This window comes from Grampus griseus (assembly GCF_964374135.1).
Source record: "Grampus griseus genome assembly, chromosome: 17".
In the NCBI taxonomy this organism is placed as follows: Eukaryota; Metazoa; Chordata; class Mammalia; order Artiodactyla; family Delphinidae; genus Grampus; species Grampus griseus.
In genome coordinates, this window is record NC_139011.1 from 74,146,553 (window position 1) to 74,163,773 (window position 17,221).

Sequence of the window (17,221 nt, forward strand, 5' to 3'; positions counted from 1 at the left end):
GGGCCAGGGAAGAACAGAGCAGAGGCAGGTGTTGACTCAAGCGTTGCCTTGGGAGGAAGGAGGGGAGATTGGCAGGATGTCCTGGCGGGAAGCAGAGACAGTTCCCTTTCCGATGGTTTTATTTTCACTTCCAGGCAGGAGACCTTGCTGTTGGAATATTAACGATGTTCCCGAGGGGCTGCAAACCGGTCGCCTTTGGGGCTGGATTACGGCTGGATTCCGTTGGCACTGTTTTTTTTGTTTTGTTTTGTTTTTTTGCGGTACGCGGGCCTCTCACTGCTGTGGCCTCTCCCGTTGCGGAGCACAGGCTCCGGACGCGCAGGCTCAGCGGCCATGGCTCACAGGCCCAGCCGCTCCGCGGCATGTGGGATCCTCCCGGACCGGGGCACGAACCCCTGTCCCCTGCATGGGCAGGCGGACTCTCAACCACTGAGCCACCAGGGAAGCCCGGCACTGTGCTTTTTAAATTTGGGAGTTTAGGCACCGCGGGCAGGGCACCGATTCCCCTGTTTCACAGCCCCTCCCTCCTGCCCCATCCCATCTTTCCCTCATCTATCAGCCTACTTCCTGGAGGCCTTTGAACGGCTGACTGACTTTGGTGATCTGGCTTTCTATAATGGAAAGAAACATTATTAGTTATCGTTAAACCTTAAGAAAATAAACCTAGAGGGGTGGGATAGGCAGGGTGGGAGGGAGACGCAAGGGGGAGGGGATGTGGGGATATATGTATATGTATAGCTGATTCACTTCGTTATACAGCAGCAATGAACACACCACTGTAAAGCAATTATACTCCAATAAAGTTGTTAAAAAAAAAAAAAAGAAAGAAAATAAACAGTGAGCTCAGGCAGCATAATGAGAAAATAACCAGACAGCAGGTAGATGAGCGCACCTCCGTTTTCAAAGATCGAGCTGTTTAAATACAGCCCTGCCCACTCTCCCTGGCACCTCCCGCTTCTCTTGACCATAATTGGCTCTAGCCAGCACCCACTTGCAATTTACCAGGAACTTTCCAAATAAGATCCCTTGTCCTGGTAACAGCTTTACACGTTAGGTGGTCTGATCTCTCTTTTACAGCTGAGACCCCCCGGGGGCTCAGATAATTTTCCTAGGAGCTTGTAGTGAGAAAAGAGCATTCATTCACACTGGGTGTGCTCTTGGCCTTGGGCACAGCCTGGCTGGATTCTAGCCATTTCTTGGGTCGTACATTCTCCATTCCTCTTCCCTGGTTTTCCTTGTCTCTCCAGAGGACGTTGTTTGTCGTTCCTCCGCGTGTCCTGTGAACAATCACGCTGAGAGTTCTAACCTACTCAGTCTTCTACCCTCCCTCTTTGGAGGAGAGAGGCGGCCTAGAGGCGACAGAGCCAAGCCGCCCGGGACCAGGTCTGGCTCTGTCACTTGTCAGCTGTGCAACCCTGGACAGGCTGCTTCCCCCTCTGTGCCTCCGTTCCCTTCTCATTAAGATGCGGGACTGGGGTTTCCCTGGTGGTGCAGTGGTTAAGCATCCACCTGCCAATGCAGGGGACAGAGGTTTGAGCCCTGGTCTGGGAAGACCCACATGCGGCGGAGCAACTAAGCCCGCGAGCCACAACTACTGAGCCCTTGTGCCACAACTACTGAAGCCCGTGTGCCTAGAGCCCGTGCTCCGCAACAAGAGAAGCCACCGCGATGAGAAGCCCTGCACCACAACGAAGAGTAGCCCCTGCTCGCCACAACTAGAGAAAGCCGGCACGCAGCAACAAAGACCCAATGCAGCCAAAAATAAATAAAAATAAAATAAATTTATATATTAAAAAAAAAGATGCAGGGTTGGCGGCAGTCATGACATCTACCATTGTAAAGATGATAGTGAGGGCTGAGCGAGGTGATGTTTTTTAGGAACAGCGCCTGGCAGAGCAGGTAGTACCAGTGCTCGTTAAATAAATACACATACTCAGAACATCCTCTGTCATTTACAGGACACGCAGACCCTTTATGCTCATTTTTTCTTCTGTTGAACTATCAATTTCATGTTTTTATTTATTCACGCCCTGGATTCTTTTATAAAACTATTGGAGGTCTTTGTATTTCCAGTGTTGAAAGCAGTGCACACTAAAACCCTAGATGTTATCCGTGCTCAGTAAATGTTTTGATGAATGCCTTGATTATTTTAGAGCTCTGTTGTGAAATGTGGTTCTCATTTGGGGGCAGAGGGGGATCAAATAACAGATGCAGTCTCTAGATGACTTACATTCTATAACACCAAGACCCTTTGACAGTCTCCTTACCTTCTTTATTTTATAGAATGACACATGAAATATAGAGGATTTAAGTTATAGTGACTTAATTGCAGCCATAACCCACAAATAAGACAGAGGATATTTCCTGGCAAACCAAGAAACCAATGTCAGTGAATCAGTTTTAACTGCTTCTGATCTTACATTAAATATAAAATATTTCAAAATGATGTATTTTTTCTTCGATTCGCTCCAGTGAGCCTTTTCCAACCTTCCATAGTGAATTTCCTAAAGGCAGCTTTGTTTTTTGGGAAAAGAACCCTAACCACACTGCCATGCCCTGCTCCTAAGAAGGCAGCAAAATCGAGGTAAACAAAAGGAAATTAGCAAAGAGGAAATCATTCTGCTCTGGAAAAAGTGTTTTCATAAATTACATGAAACTAGTGCCTTTTCTTTTTTTAAAATTAAAAAAAAATTGAAGCGTAGTTGATTTACTAGTGCCTTTTCAAATTGAGGATTCTGAACCCTAAGAACATATAAGTAGCTTTTGATATTAATATATTAATAGATGAAGTTGCCCTGAAATGCTCCAGCACAGCCTCCTATTTCTCTTTTTCCGATATCAGAAAGTACATCATTAAGTTTAGGCAAATGTGACAAGTAGGCGACAGTTAGAGGTAGAGTTTCAAATAATTTATTTTCCATTCCTTGCTTTACAGCGCTTTGTCACTGTTCTATGTCTACACCTTGAATGTCCTTTTCTGAATCATAGCGGCATGATATATTGACGATGACAGCTTAAGTGCCACAGCACCTGAAAATAATATACACTAAATCTCAATTTATCTGCAGATGGATGGCTGCTCCGCACAGTCAGGAGTGGATATGGAGAGAGGGGTGCTTTCTCTGCTGGTTTTCAAAGCTCCCATTTTGTTACTCAGACGTTTCACTTTCAGTCTTCTTGTCTTAAAAATTCCAATACTTAACGTCTTCCTTCTTTCAACCCTCAGTATCCTAAGTGTAGTCGAGACGTGAAACTTTCTTTTTCCTTTTCTAATTTTGTAGCTCTTTCCCAGTGCGCTGAGAATGGATATTTTGGATGTGATAGGGTGAGAAATAGCCGGGTGAGAAACTTGGCTCTGGAAACTCAAAATCTAGTGGGAGATTTGCTACAACTCTCACGGTTGACTCTCTGGGACCGAGGAAAGCAGTTAAGTCAGGGCACAAAAACCAGGACGTGCTCTTGGTGACCCCTTTTCTTCTGTGACTGTGTTGAATTGTGGTCTAGCTCAGAGGAAGGGTCTTGATGACTGTAGTTTTCAGAAAAATGGTTTTCAGGTTCAGTTACACCTGTTGTCATAGGTGCATCGAATACTTCTGATTTTTCAACACTTATAGCAGCCTGTGATTCTTTCAGGTTTTACTTTTGCCCATTAAAAGAGTAGATTAAAAGAATATTACAAGTTAAAGGTGACACATGTGGAATCTAAAAGACGACACAAATGAACTTATTTACGAAACAGAAACAGACTCACAGAGAGAGCAGACTTGTGGTTGCCATGGGGGAGGTGGAGAAGGATGCAGTGGGAGTTTGGGATTAGCGGATGCAAACTATTGTATATAGGATGGATAAACAACACGGTCCTGCTGTAGAGCACAGGGAACTGTATTCAATATCCTGTGATAAACCATAATGGAAAAGAATATGAAAAAGAATGTATATATATGTGTATAACTGAATCATTTTTGCTGTACAGTAGAAATTAACATTGTAAATCAACTATACTTCAATTTTAAAAAAAGGAATACTACAAGTGAAAGATGAATTTTTCTTAAACTCAGGCAAACTGATTCTTCTTATTTAAAAAAAAAAATCCCTCAGCCCTCCCTACAGCTACCTTTCGATTTGTTTTCTGATGCTCACTGCCCACGTTCTAGGCTGAGCTGGCCCTGCCCCACTTGTTCATCCTGATGTCTTTACACTCTGCCTCTGCTCTTTTCATTGTATTGCAGCCGCCTTCTCAATTATCTTAAAGACATCAGTCCAAAGTCTCTTTCTGTCCTTCTTTTCTTTCTTTTCTTTTTTTTTTTTGTAGCTGTTGTCGCTTTGTTGTGGTAGAGCCTTGACTCTGCTAACCACGCTTTCTTCCAGAAAGTCTTTTCTCATTGGTCCTAACAGGACTTTGGAATTTTCTGGGTTTCCTCCTGCGTATTTGATAGTCCCCTTTCCCTCATCTCACCCTTACCCAAAGCTCAGTCCTTACCCTTCCGTTGGTCTCTTCTGGGACTTGACCCCTGGGTGAGCTGACCTTATAAGGCTGTCTCTCTGGGTATGTAGGGATGTCTGCAGTCTGCACCTTGAGCCCCTGCTTCTCCAGGCAATTCTGGGTCTGCATCTCTTACTGATGGGACCCAGTTTGATTGTAATGATGTAACTTTCAACACCTAAAACTGGACTCATCCTACTTTTGGTTAGTGGTTTAGGACGGAGACCCGTTATCCCTTTCCCTTTGTATCTGTTGGTTCATGTTATCTCTATCTCCAGCTCCAATCTATCTGTCTATCAGATGCCTGTCGAGGCCTCGGAGGGTGGGTAGAATTTGGGTAAGCGGCAAGACAGGGGGAACAGCATTCCAAGTGAGTGGAACAGAAACGGGACGGGGAGGGTGTTGTGAGGAGTCAGGAGTCCCACTTGATTTGAGTATTTGGGGATAGTTGGGGAAGGATGGGGTTGGAGAAATTTAAGCCCTGTATGGGCAGGCAATGAAGGAAGTTAGAGATTTTGAACAGAGAAATATGGTGAGAGCAGTGTTAGAGAGAGATTGGTTGAGCTTTGAAATGCAAATGATTAGGGGTCAGCAAAGCCTTGGTGAGTTGGAGATAAAGGGGTGGGGGTCCCCGGGGGGTTGGGGGCTCCATGAAGAAAACAGTGAGACGGTGCCTTTGAAGGGAATGGATGTCAGTTCTGGAAATACTCAGCTTGAAGTGGCTCGAAGCCACTTGAAAGGAAATGTCTATTAAGCATTTGAAGATAGAAAACACAGAACCTGTGTGAGTACAGGGCTGGGGAGAGAAACGTGTGAGTCATAATCGCCTTTCCAGTTTTTACTGCTTTTTCCATTCCTCATGATTCATTCTTTTGTACTCTAATGCGGTTGTGTTATTTGTGTTAATAATAAACCTCATTTATCTTGACGATAGCTTTCTGTTAGGCTGCCACGAACTGTTCAAACTTATTTTTTCTCGGTGACAAATAAATGATTATAAGGCTACGGCTTGTCACAGTTTCATAACTTTGGACACATTTATCTATTGCTGTGAGTTAAGTACATTAAGATGAACGTTTCGCAGGTACTCATGGTGTAGCGGCATAATCAATGGCAGGAAATTGGAATTTGGGAGCCCTTCAGCAAAAGAGCAAAGATTTTCTCTAAAACTGTAAAAGGTTGCTTTACCGTTGTTATCCTAGGGTCAGATTTTTTTTAATAGGAAGGAATGAGGGTCGTGATGCTGACAGAGTAATAATGGGTCTTTGCTCTTTTATGTCTCTGTAATAACGTACACTGTTAACACACGAGGCCACGTGCACGAAGGCCTTGGTGGGTGGGGTGGAGGAAGAATGGTAAGAGGTGAGGAAAGACTCAGCTTTAACTGTGGGCTTCCTGCTCTGATACCCCAGTTTGGGAGAAAGACAGAACATTTTGCTTCTCGAGGAAGAGTCACTGAGCGGGTGGGGAGCTGCCCCTCGCTTCCGCTGAGGAAGAATCATCTGTTGTTCAGCTGTTCTTGTTGGCAAGCTTGGTAGGAGTTTGGGTTCAGACTGCAAGAGGCAAGCCCTCTGCCACCTGCTGTCCCGTGTGTTTGCAGGCAAAGAAGGTCTAGGCTCCAGAGACCTTCGTGAGGCCAAGTCCTGCCTGTGTCATCGGAGGAGTGAGCTGGCTGAGCAGAGGGGCCCCTCTGAGTCGAGGCAGCGGACGGAGTCAGCACACCCTCCAACCCTTGTCCTCCTTAGAAACGAGCAGTGTTGATGACCTTGGGCTGCACTGCAAACTGGAAAGCTGCTTGCCGCCCTCCAAGGCATCACCCCGCTTCTCTGCCTTTGTGGGTCACGTGTAACTAAAGCTAAGGAGGGCGAAATGTGATAGGAATATGGGGGTAAAGAGAGCCCAACGGGAGGACAGAGAAGGTGTGAAGAAGCCGAGCTTTAAGGCGTAGCGCTCCTTACGGTAAAGGGAGACATGCTCCAAGAGATGGTGGCTTGTGAGGTTCGCAGAGCTAGGAGCTGAGACAAGCGTCCAAGGCTGGTGGCTCCTAGCTCAGAAGTCTTTTATGAGAGCTGTTGCCTCTAAGAAGTTAGCACTAGAGTCGCACAAGTGCAGTGTTGCCCCTTGCCGTTCTGCCCTCTGCCGTAGACCTGCCCCGCCCCAGAGCTTGTCTGCACTGTTAGACTTGGAAATGAGTCTCCCATGTGCCCTCAGCAGATAACTGTCTGCTTGGACCTCTGCTAAGCCTCCCTGGGACTCCATGGGCTGCGTCATCATTATCTAAACCATATCCTTAGTATCAAATGCCTTTCCGTTCAAATCCATTTGTGCCCAGACAAATTTCAGAGCACATGTCCTCAATATGTTCATATTTATTACTAAATGAATTCATGCACTCATACGTATTATAGATGTGCTATGTGTATTATATATATAATATATAATCTATTTTGTGTAGCATAGGAAAATTGAAATGAAAAGACATTGGATAAAAATAAATGTACGCAGACGTTCTAATATGTTCTTTTTGAGCATCAGTAGATCATTTTGTCCCCGACCCTTTGCCAGAGGAGCCATGTTTAGTCTTAGAAGAACAAATTGCAAACACTGTCACAGTAATTGTTAGAGCCCTTTGTCTTTATTCCTGTTGCTTCTAATCTTGTTCAGATTTAAGCCTCCGTTCATCTCCACACTTTTTTTCTCGTCACACACTTTTTGTTTGTTTGTACAACCTGTATTAGAGTTCTCAGGAGAAACAGTATATGTATATTCTGAGACAGAGAGAGGAGAGTTAAGATTTATTTTAAGGAACTGGCAAATCTGAAGTATGCAGGGCAGGCCAGAGGCTGGAAATGCAGGTAGGATTTTTTCACTCCGGAGGTAGAATTCCTTCTCCTTCAACTGATTGGATGAGGCCCACCCACATAATGGAGGGTAATCTGCTTTGCTCAGTCGACTGATTTAAATGTTACCACAGCTAAAAAATACCTTCAAAGCAACATCTAGTCTGAAGTTTGACCAAACAACTGGGCACCATAGCCTAGCCATGTTGACACACAAAGTTAATCATCGCACACCTGTATCGTAATCTTCTGTTGGAACTTTCGTGGTAGCCACCTAGCTTACCTTCCCACCTCCCATGCCAGATACTTCCATCCATCCCCGTTCTGTTGGAAGAACCTTTGAAGGGGGATTTTGACTGATTCTAAGCAGCATAAGTAATGATAATATTCACTGCAATAATATATTGCTTTTGTGTTTCCCAAAGCACAGTTACAATAAAATTTAAACCTCTGTGCCATCCAAACCCCTCTAACTTTCCAGCCCCACCTCTCCTGTCACTGCTGGTCTTATGTGCCCTCTAGTTACCCCCAAAGTACTCAGTTCTTCACAGGCACTGATGATTTTCCTGTCTCTATGGCTTTGCTCTATGAAACAGAACCAACACTAATATAAGGCAAAATATAAGATAATAGGAATAAAGAAGGGGCTGAGAGAGACGGGAAGGTGATGTGAATAATTCAGGCTTCTCAGACCTGAAAAAACTTCATTAAGCTGGGGAGAAAGGAAAGGGGGAGATAGACGGTGTTAGGCGCTGAATTCCCCCCCCCCCGCCCCTCCCGCCTCACCAACCAATTCATATGTTGAAGCCTTAGCTCCTAATACAGCAGAATTTGACTGTGTTTGGGGTCAGGATCTTTACAGAGGCTGTTAGGTGAAAATGAGGTCACTAGTGGGGGCCCTTGTCCAGTATGACTGGTGTCCTTATACGAAAAGGAAATTTGGACACAGACATGCACAGAGGAAAGACCATGTGAGGTCAAGGGAGATGGTGGGCGTCCGCAAGCCAAGGAGAGAGGCTTCGGGAGAAACCAACCCTGCCCACACCTTGATCTCGGACTTCACGCCTCCAGAACTTTCAGAAAATAAACTTATGTGGTTTAAGCCACCTAGTCTGTGGCACTTTGTCATGGCAGCAAACTAACATGGGTGGAGTGAGGCAGGGCTCAGGGAACACAGGCCGAGAGGCAGCAAACATGTGGAGTGTGCGATGGGCGTGGACTGCTCATCTATGTGACCACTACCGGTTACAGCTGGTTTCCAGAATGTGTTGGAAATTTGCCTGGTCCTTGAATTAACCATCCTCTAGTGGCTTGGCAAGGGGATTTCTGATGATGTTCTGTTCGGTCTTAATGAGAGAAAGCACCTCCAAGAGAGGGGCGTCTCTCAGTAAATACCAGGCTGGAGCTTTGTCTCTGAAGTGTGGGTTCCTTGTGGAGTGTGAGGGAAGAATCTCTTTTGCTCCTTACTGGAGTATCAGCTGATGGTAAGACCCAGGTGGTAGAGCAGACAAGAGATTCTCTTGCTATTTTCGTTCTGTGTTATTGTACTGGTCACACAAGGGCCATAGCGATCTTCTGTTATCCTTTCTAGCTTGAGTTAGTGGAAGTGCCAGGATGTCCCTTAATTTTTCTTTTCTTTCTTTTTTTTTTAAAAAATAGACTGTATATTTTAAGAACAGTTTTAGATTTACAGGAAAATTATGAAAATAGTACAGAAAATTCCCACCTGACCTACACCCAGTTTCCTGTTATTAACATCTTACATTAGTATGGTACATTGGTTATAATTAGTGGACCAATCTCAATACACTAAGTATTTTATTCAGTTTCCTTCATTTTCATCTAATGTCCTTTTTCTGTTCCAAGATCTCACCTATGACACCACTTTACATTTAGTTCTCATGTTTCCCTAGACTCTTCTTGGCTGTGACATTGTCTCAGGCTTTCTTTGTTCTTTGATGACCTTGACAGTTTTGCAAAATACTGGTCAGGTATTTTGTAGAATGTCCTTCTCTTGAGATTTGTCTGACGTTTCCCTCTGGGTTAGACTGGGGTTATGCGTTATTGGGAGAAAGAGCACACAGGAAAAATGTCCTTTTCATCACATCATGTCCAGGGTGCCTGTATCAACATGTCTGATGACTGCCGATGTTGGCCTTGGTCACCTGGCCCAGGTGGTGTTGGCCATATTTCTCCACCATCAGGTATTCCATACCGTACTCTTTTTTTGGGGGGGGGGTACGGTGGTGTGCTGCGAGGCTTGTGGATCTTAGTTCCCCGACCAGGGATTGAACCTGGGCCCCAGCAGTGAAAGCACCGAGTCCTAACCACTGGACTGCCAGGGAATTCCCCCATACTGTACTCTTTAAAACGAAGTTGCCATGTACAGCACACACTTAAGGAGTGGAGACCCTTAATTTTTTAAACACAAAAACATGTGAAGTAGGTTTTGAGGAACAGGTGTGAGTGATGATGTTGCTGAATTATGGAGGAGTGGCAAAAAAAAAAACGACAAAAAAACCCCAAACATACTTTTTTGGGTTTGTTTTGTTTCAGGAAAAAAAAAAAAAGCTCCATACTGTCGCTATGAGAAGTAAGAAAAATGTTGATTTGAACTTTGCAATTTGTGGAATTAAAATAGATTTCAGCCTTGGGCTTTTTTTGTTGATTTAATTAAGGCAATCAGTTCTTATCTGTACCACTGTACACTTATCTGTACCACTGGGGCTCCAAAGCTATTGTTGCAGCCGGAAAAGGAAAGATTAAATTGGTCTGTCTTTCATTACTAACTGAAAGGTTATAGAACATCGCTTTCTTAAAGGCAGTGCCTTGCCAGTTACATTTACTGGACAATCCAAGTTCATGTGGGCTTTTCATAGCCTGACCTGTCCTGGGTGACCGTTTCTATTATAGGCAGAGGACCTCATTACTTCCCCCTAGTGGTCAGCTTTATAATCTTGAATTCTAGTTGGACAAATTCAGCAGGAGAAACTTCAAAGTTCATGGCAATCCTCATGATAATTTTCCTTAATATTTTAATATGGATGCTAAAATGACATGGTGATTGAATTTTAGTATGTCTTTTTGGATTAAAATTAATTTTTAAATGGGTCACTGTTTTCAGGCAGCAAGTAATGGTAACTTGATGAAAAGCTAAAGTGATGAAGATTAGTATTCTAGGCGGAAGGTTTACCTTGCTACTGTTCCACTGAGAACCTCAGCGGCCATTTGATTTTAACCAGGGGATTGAATCTGGCTTCTTGCAAGCGTTTTATCAGCACTGTAGGAGCAAGTGCACATTCTACATAAACCTGAAGACTACAGAGCTTTACGGGGCTAGTAGTGGGAGAATCCTCTGGAGTATTGTTTGTCATTCCTTCACAGGTAAAATTTTATCTCCAGGACAGGAAATGGCTTTCGTTTAGAGTTCTCCATCAGCATTCATTATGTTACCATGCTTTAAAAAGATGCAGCGCCTTTTATAGGATGCTATCTGTCTACATATTCTTAGAGAGTGGAAAGAACTTACAGAATTGGAGACCGGTTTTGTTATTATCCTTGATGGAAATACTGGGTGACACAGTACTTGAGTATGTAGATGGTAATCCTTCGAATGAGTTCTGGTGTTTGTGCCCAGACCAGAGTTCTGTTTTATTGAGAGCCAGAGGGGATGGCGTCTAAGGAAAGGCAGCTAAATCAGTGTGAAATCTGCTAGTCTTCTTAGATGTGCTCCTGATTAGGACAAAAGCAGAACTTGAGTGGCATTCAGCACTGCTTCTGTTCAGAAATGAGAAGGGAGGGATTCAGACAGAGAACCAGTATTAAACCAGTCATCTCTGTGTCTGTGATACTCTCGTTGCATATGACACCATATAGATATGGTCAAGGAGCAGTTGATAATCTTTGTTTTCCTGAGCGGAAGTACGTTTAGTAACGAGGTTACCTGTCTGTTCTTGCTCACCCAGCTCCACCTGATACACTGGAACTCCACCTTGTTTGGCAGTATCGATGAGGCTGTGGGGAAGCCCCGTGGAATCGCCATCATTGCCTTGTTTGTTCAGGTAAATGGTCTTCTGCTATGATTGCTGTATTGTGCAGAGATGCTTATTTCTAATTCATTTTGCAAAAGGTTTTTTGTTCTCTCTCATTTTTACTACTTAGAGGTGACATTAAACACCTATACAGAGAGCACTGATACTTTAAAAATGGAAAACTTGATCTCTCTGGGTCAAGGATGAGCAGCCATATTCACTGGTAGAAAATGATTCATTGGCTTATTAGAACTTTTCTTCGGAGTGGCATTCAGGGTCTTTGGAGAAAGGGGTTAGAAAACGTCTCCTGAAGGCAGAGTTCATTTTATTATTGAAAAAGAATTTCAGAAAATATTTTTGGACCTCGCCTTCCTGCAAAATCTAAGAGAAATTAATACTATAATCATGTAGTAGATTCCTTTAGCTATTCATTATTAATAATTTTCACTCTAAGATGATTTGAAGTGCCTTGTAGAAAACACTGATAAAATGAGAGCGGCAAAGACCTTGGTGGATATAGTCAATGTAAAGTTTAGATTTGAGCTCTTTGGTGGGCGAAAAGAATATTATATAAATTTAGTGACACGTACAGAAGCGGACCATATGCTTTCAAAGGTAAAATTTTAATTCAGTTCCTAAGGTGAATCTTTTAAACTTTGTCTTGATGTAATAAAAGATTGAGAGGTGAAGGAGACCCTGGAAATTGTAGGCTTCCCCCTTCCACCTCTTATAGAAGAGAAACCAAGGGCCAAAGAGGCCACGTCATTGTTTATAGTCGCACAGGGATTTGATGTCACCAGTCAGGACCAGAAACCATTGTCCACTCTGTGTGGTTCCAGGCTGCCTTTGGATAACCTAGTGGTCCTTAATAACTTAATTTTCCAAAGAGTGCTGAGGAAGGGGCCTTTTGAAACCTCTTTTTTTCGGGGTGGCATATGTTTCAATAGTATTAATTCCAACAATTTCCTGTTATAAATACCTTTAAGATATTTCTTTATTGATGTTTGAAAGTAGCCTTCCAGTTTTATTTAGCCTTTTAGTATTTTGAAATCCATGTTTTTAAAGTATAACACATGTCATGGAATTTAAAACAAATCCTTAGATTTTAAGAAAAATCTTCTCAATTCATTTCATGCGTTTTTCACAGGCAGGGCCCTATATTCCTTCTATTTTATATCTGCATTGTATAAGGAGAATGGAATCACAAAATGTTGATGAAAAATGTTTCAAATTATACTACAAATACATTTTGATAATCTTTAGTATATTGAAAATAACTGTTAAAGTCCATCTTTTGTAACCTGAGAAAGTGAACAGAGCATCCAGATTTGACAGCATGAGGCAGTAGATGGCAATGTCTCATTATTAGAAAAAATAAGAATAAAATAAAAATAAGAACACAAATAACCAAATGGTCATCTGTAGGAGGGGAGGGAACATGTTAGTTTCATCTTTGGAGGCGGTACTCAGTACATACTTGCGAATGGAATTCAGTATGATAACGATGTTTTCACTTACTGCTTCTCAGTGTAGAACAGCTGGCATGCAGTAATAGTGCACTAGATTGGAAGCCGAGTCTCTTGGGACCAAACATCGCCGTTCCCTGGGACCAGCTCATTACTGGAGGCAGGCAAAGCTTGGGAGCTTGTACTCTGGCTCTGACTTTCCATACGAGGGAAAATCCAGGTTATCTACGTGAAAATGCCTTTCTCGGGAGAGAACAGAGTCGCAGAAACTGTAGAGCAAACATTCACGGAGGAAGGAAGGGCTGATCGGGAGTGTCAGCTGAGGCAGAGAGGAAAGGACGGCATGCGGGGGTCTTGCACTTAGGTCAGAGGCTGGGAGAAGCGGAGGGGAGGAAGTCCAGGCAGTGAGGATGGACTTCCCTTTCAGGAAGCTTGACTCAAAGACAGATGGGGTGATAACTCGTGGTGATGTGCACAGCAAGGTTCAGATTGTTTCATATTGAGATCCGAGATGGGCCTGTGTTTTTATTCTGAGCAAAAAGGGCTAGTGCAGATGTTGTTTAAACATACCAGCAAGAAAGGGGATAATTGATGTAGAAAAGCCTCAGAGGAGGTGGAAAGGCGTGGGATGAGAGCTTAGGTGGATGGACTGACCCTGGACAGGACGGGCCCCATCCTTTCTCCGAAATAGAGGGCCAGGAGGAAAGGGTGGGCACAAACGGCACACAGTTTTAGGTGAAGAAAGCCAGGAATTTAGGGGAGTTTATGCCTGATGACCTGTACTATCTGAGACATGCAAAGCAAAATTATTTATAGAGCAAAGGAAATATGGGTGTGGGATTGGGTTTTGAGATAGCGCAGGAGGGGAATGACAATAGACTTGACGGTCCTTGTGGGAGACCCACTTGAGATTGGACATCACAGATGGTACAGGACAGCGGATCATCCAGGGAGAGGAGCAGAGAATTCTAGCAATTTTCTTTTTTTCTGGCCGTGCCCCACGGCACGTGGGATCTTAGTTCCCCGAGCAGGGATTGAACCCATGCCCCCTGCAATGGAAGCACGGAGTCTTAACCACTGGACTGCCAGGAAAGTCCCTCTAACAAATTAATTGTTGTATTGATCCGTTACAGAGCATAAGGTTTAGGAGGACAAAGGGATTAGAGAATGGAGAATGGTTGAAGAGGTGTCATTCAGCATAGGCAGGAAGGGAAAGGGATGAAGCCAGGAGGGACCTGAGGGGCGTGACGCCTTGTGATCGGTGAACAGGAAGAGAGAGAAAAGAAGAGAGAGCTGGCCGGATGGGCACTTGTGGTCAGAGGCAATGGTCTTTGTTTGGAGTTGCAGTTTTCAGAGTGAAGACAAATGCAGTGTGTGTTCTCAGGATTGGTTTGCTGAGGTGGGAGGGAGCTGATGGGCATGAACTGAGGGGTAAAGAGACAGGCCAGGGAGGGCACAGGTCGCGCACAGGGACGCTGAAGTCCTCCGGAGTGACGGCAGGAGGGGATGAGCACTGAGAACGACCGGTGGGTCAGTAAGTGACCAGTAGAGCAGGATCGCAACGGGGGAGGGCAGTCCGCTCGGAGGAGGAGGGTGGCTTTGGGCTTGTGGGGTAGAAGACCCATCTGAAAGTGACAGCTGGGAGCTGGCTACAGGTCTCACTCCTGTCTTGAGGGAGACTGCACAGTGTCTACTCCAAAGGCTTGGGAGGGTGGTGGCCTTGAGCAGACCCCAGGGGTTCACAGAGACCCCCTGGGGGAGGTGGCGGGAGAGCTTGTCAAAACTGTGGAGTCATCCAGTTTCAGAGGCTGCGGTGGAAAATGAGGGGGGATTAGCGTTAGAAGCGGAAAAGCGCAGGGCAGTGCAGGGCTGAGGTCGTCCGAGAGGAAACTCACCAGAGGGCTGGCATTTGGGGCGGCGGTGAAAGATGGCCGAGGGGAGGGTCAGGAGTTACTGGGTTCCTGGCAGACTCTTGGTCCCATGTTGCGTTGCCACCTGGACTGCTGTAGGATTTTAGGGGCTGAGGTGTGCAGAGGATCCATCTATATTTTCTTTTTGGTGGCTGTAACCCCTTCAGACAAAACTTTGACAAAGAAGGAAAGAGATCGAGCAATAACTGAAGTTGGTTACAAAATACAAAGTTTTGCCCATAAGGGTAAAGAACTTTTATAGACAGAAGGAGCCAGTAAGAGTTACTAAGTGCTGCTTTATGTAAGAACTGTGTTCGATGCCATGTAGCATTCTGATGGGTGGTCCGGGTGATAGTCACTGAATTACAGTGCACCGTGCCCTGTTCTGAGGTTTGTTTTTTAAAAATATTGATTGATTGATTGATTGATTTGACTATGTTGGGTCTTAATTGTGGCATGCGGGAATTTTTGTTGCGGCACGTGGGATCTAATTCCCTGACCAGGGATTGAACCCAGGCCCGGCCCCCTGCATTGGGAGTGCAGAGTCTTAGCCACTGGACCACCAGGGAAGTCCCTGTTCTAAGGTTTTTGTTTGATTGAGTCTTGTCTTCAACCCCGTCACTTTTGTCTGCCCCACTGTATAGAGGAGGAAGCTGTAGGACACAGAGGTTAGGTAGACATGCTCAAGCCTAAAAAGAGAGTCAGGGTCAGAACCCAGCGTCCAACGCAAGTGACCTTTGCTCCTGGACCACTACACTGTGTGGCCTTACAGCGTTCAGATGTGGACTCTTCAAGGAGTTAAGCTCTGACAAGAGATGCATGAAGTAAAGACAGAGCTGACCTGTGGGTGTAATCACCCAAGTGCTACATTGTGGTTAAACCAGTACAACAGAGGGGTCTGTTTCCCCTGAAGATGGGGTGAAGGTGTCTGCCTACAGGTCCAGGCTTTTGCACCCAGGAGTAAATTTCCCTAAGATATACATATGTGTGTGTGTGTGTGTGTGTGTGTGTGTGTGTATGTATTTATGTGTGTGTATATGTGTGTGTGTGTGTATATGTGTGTGTATACACATATATGTGTGTGTATATGTGTATATATATATACACATATGCACATATAATATGTATATACATTTTTTAACTTAAGAGAATTCATTTTCTGTTTTTAGTGCCTATCTCAGGAATTGCAAACACTTGGAAAATGATGTCTCAATTATTTTGAACTGATTGGCCTATCTTAGGTTATGTAAGTTTTTTGTCTTACCTCTTTCCTCTGATGCCCTTTCACCTAGCCTGTTTCCCAGTTGGATCATGTGGAGAGAAACAGGGAATATAAACATGGTGACAGCTCTTCTGGCTCCTTGTAGGTCATTCTCCAAAATTTTTTTTTTTTAACATCTTTATTGGAGTATAATTGCTTTACAATGGTGTGTGAGTTTCTGCTTTATAACAAAGTGAATCAGTTAACCATATACATTATGTTCCCATATCTCTTCCCTCTTGCGTCTCCCTCCCACCCTCCCTATCCCACCCCTCTAGGTGGTCACAAAGCACCGAGCTGATCTCCCTGTGCCATGCAGCTGCTTCCCACTAGCTATCTATTTTACATTTGGTAGTGTATATATGTCCAAAATGTATGGGGAAGAGAAAAAGCCAACTGTAACAAGGATTGTTTGTCTGAGGTTATAAATTGTCTCTGCTGTGACTGCCCTCCATTATCATGGACTGTTGAAACTTGGCTGAAAAATGGAAATCAGATTGCACTTACAATTTTTCAAGTTAGAGTCAAGAATATTTAACATCATATTCTTTTTAAAGTCTCGAATTCTTTGGAACATTTTATACACTGAAAAAATGTAACGATACATAATGCTTTAAAAGAGAAAGCTACTGGGAATTCCATGGTGGTCCAATGGTTAGGACTCAGAGCTTTCACTGACATGGCCTGAGTTCAGTCCCTGGTCAGGGAACTAAGACTGCGCAAGCCACTCAACGGGGCCCGGAAAAAAAACATAGAAAGCTACGAACAGCATATTCTTATTTAATTAAGAATAAAAAGGGGATTATAGAACTATGTCCTGTGGTAATCAAGAAATGTCCTGATTTTGGTGACAGGATAATGAGTTCATGTGAAACCATGTACTCATTTTTCTGAGTTAATAAAAGTTTTTCAACACGGATAAAATCTTTATAGTAATGGCCTAGAAATGCCCAGGGTGGAAATGGAAGGCTTTGGGAATGTGTTGAATAATTTTAATTCAGAAATATCCTTGAAATTTCTATATCGCAGTCTTATTACTTTATATATATATAGCACAGCGGGTAAACCTGTACTTAGCAAGGTGAATTTGGAATGGATTCTTGGAAATGTCTATCTGATACTTTCTTGTACTGGCTTCTGTTACTGTTACACCTTTAATTGCCTTCAGTAGATGTTGACCTGGCTCTTATTAAAAAGGGCATTTGTTCCCCAGGAAGGACATTCAGGTGA

At 43.9% G+C, this 17,221-nt stretch overlaps 1 protein-coding gene across 3 annotated transcripts in view; it reads left to right on the top strand.

The window, feature by feature from the left end:
• The window catches only part of CA8 (carbonic anhydrase 8), a gene marked incomplete at its 5' end in the record, with an annotated part of 87,413 nt that overhangs the window by 38,271 nt on the left and 31,921 nt on the right, over positions 1–17,221 (top strand). For all 3 annotated transcript variants that reach the window (XR_014297991.1, XM_082674842.1, XM_082674843.1), the window contains one exon: positions 11,289–11,384. Coding sequence is in view for 2 of the 3 variants with exons in the window: in XM_082674842.1 (XP_082530968.1) it covers positions 11,289–11,384 (96 nt within the window). The remainder of the gene's footprint in view (positions 1–11,288; positions 11,385–17,221) is intronic.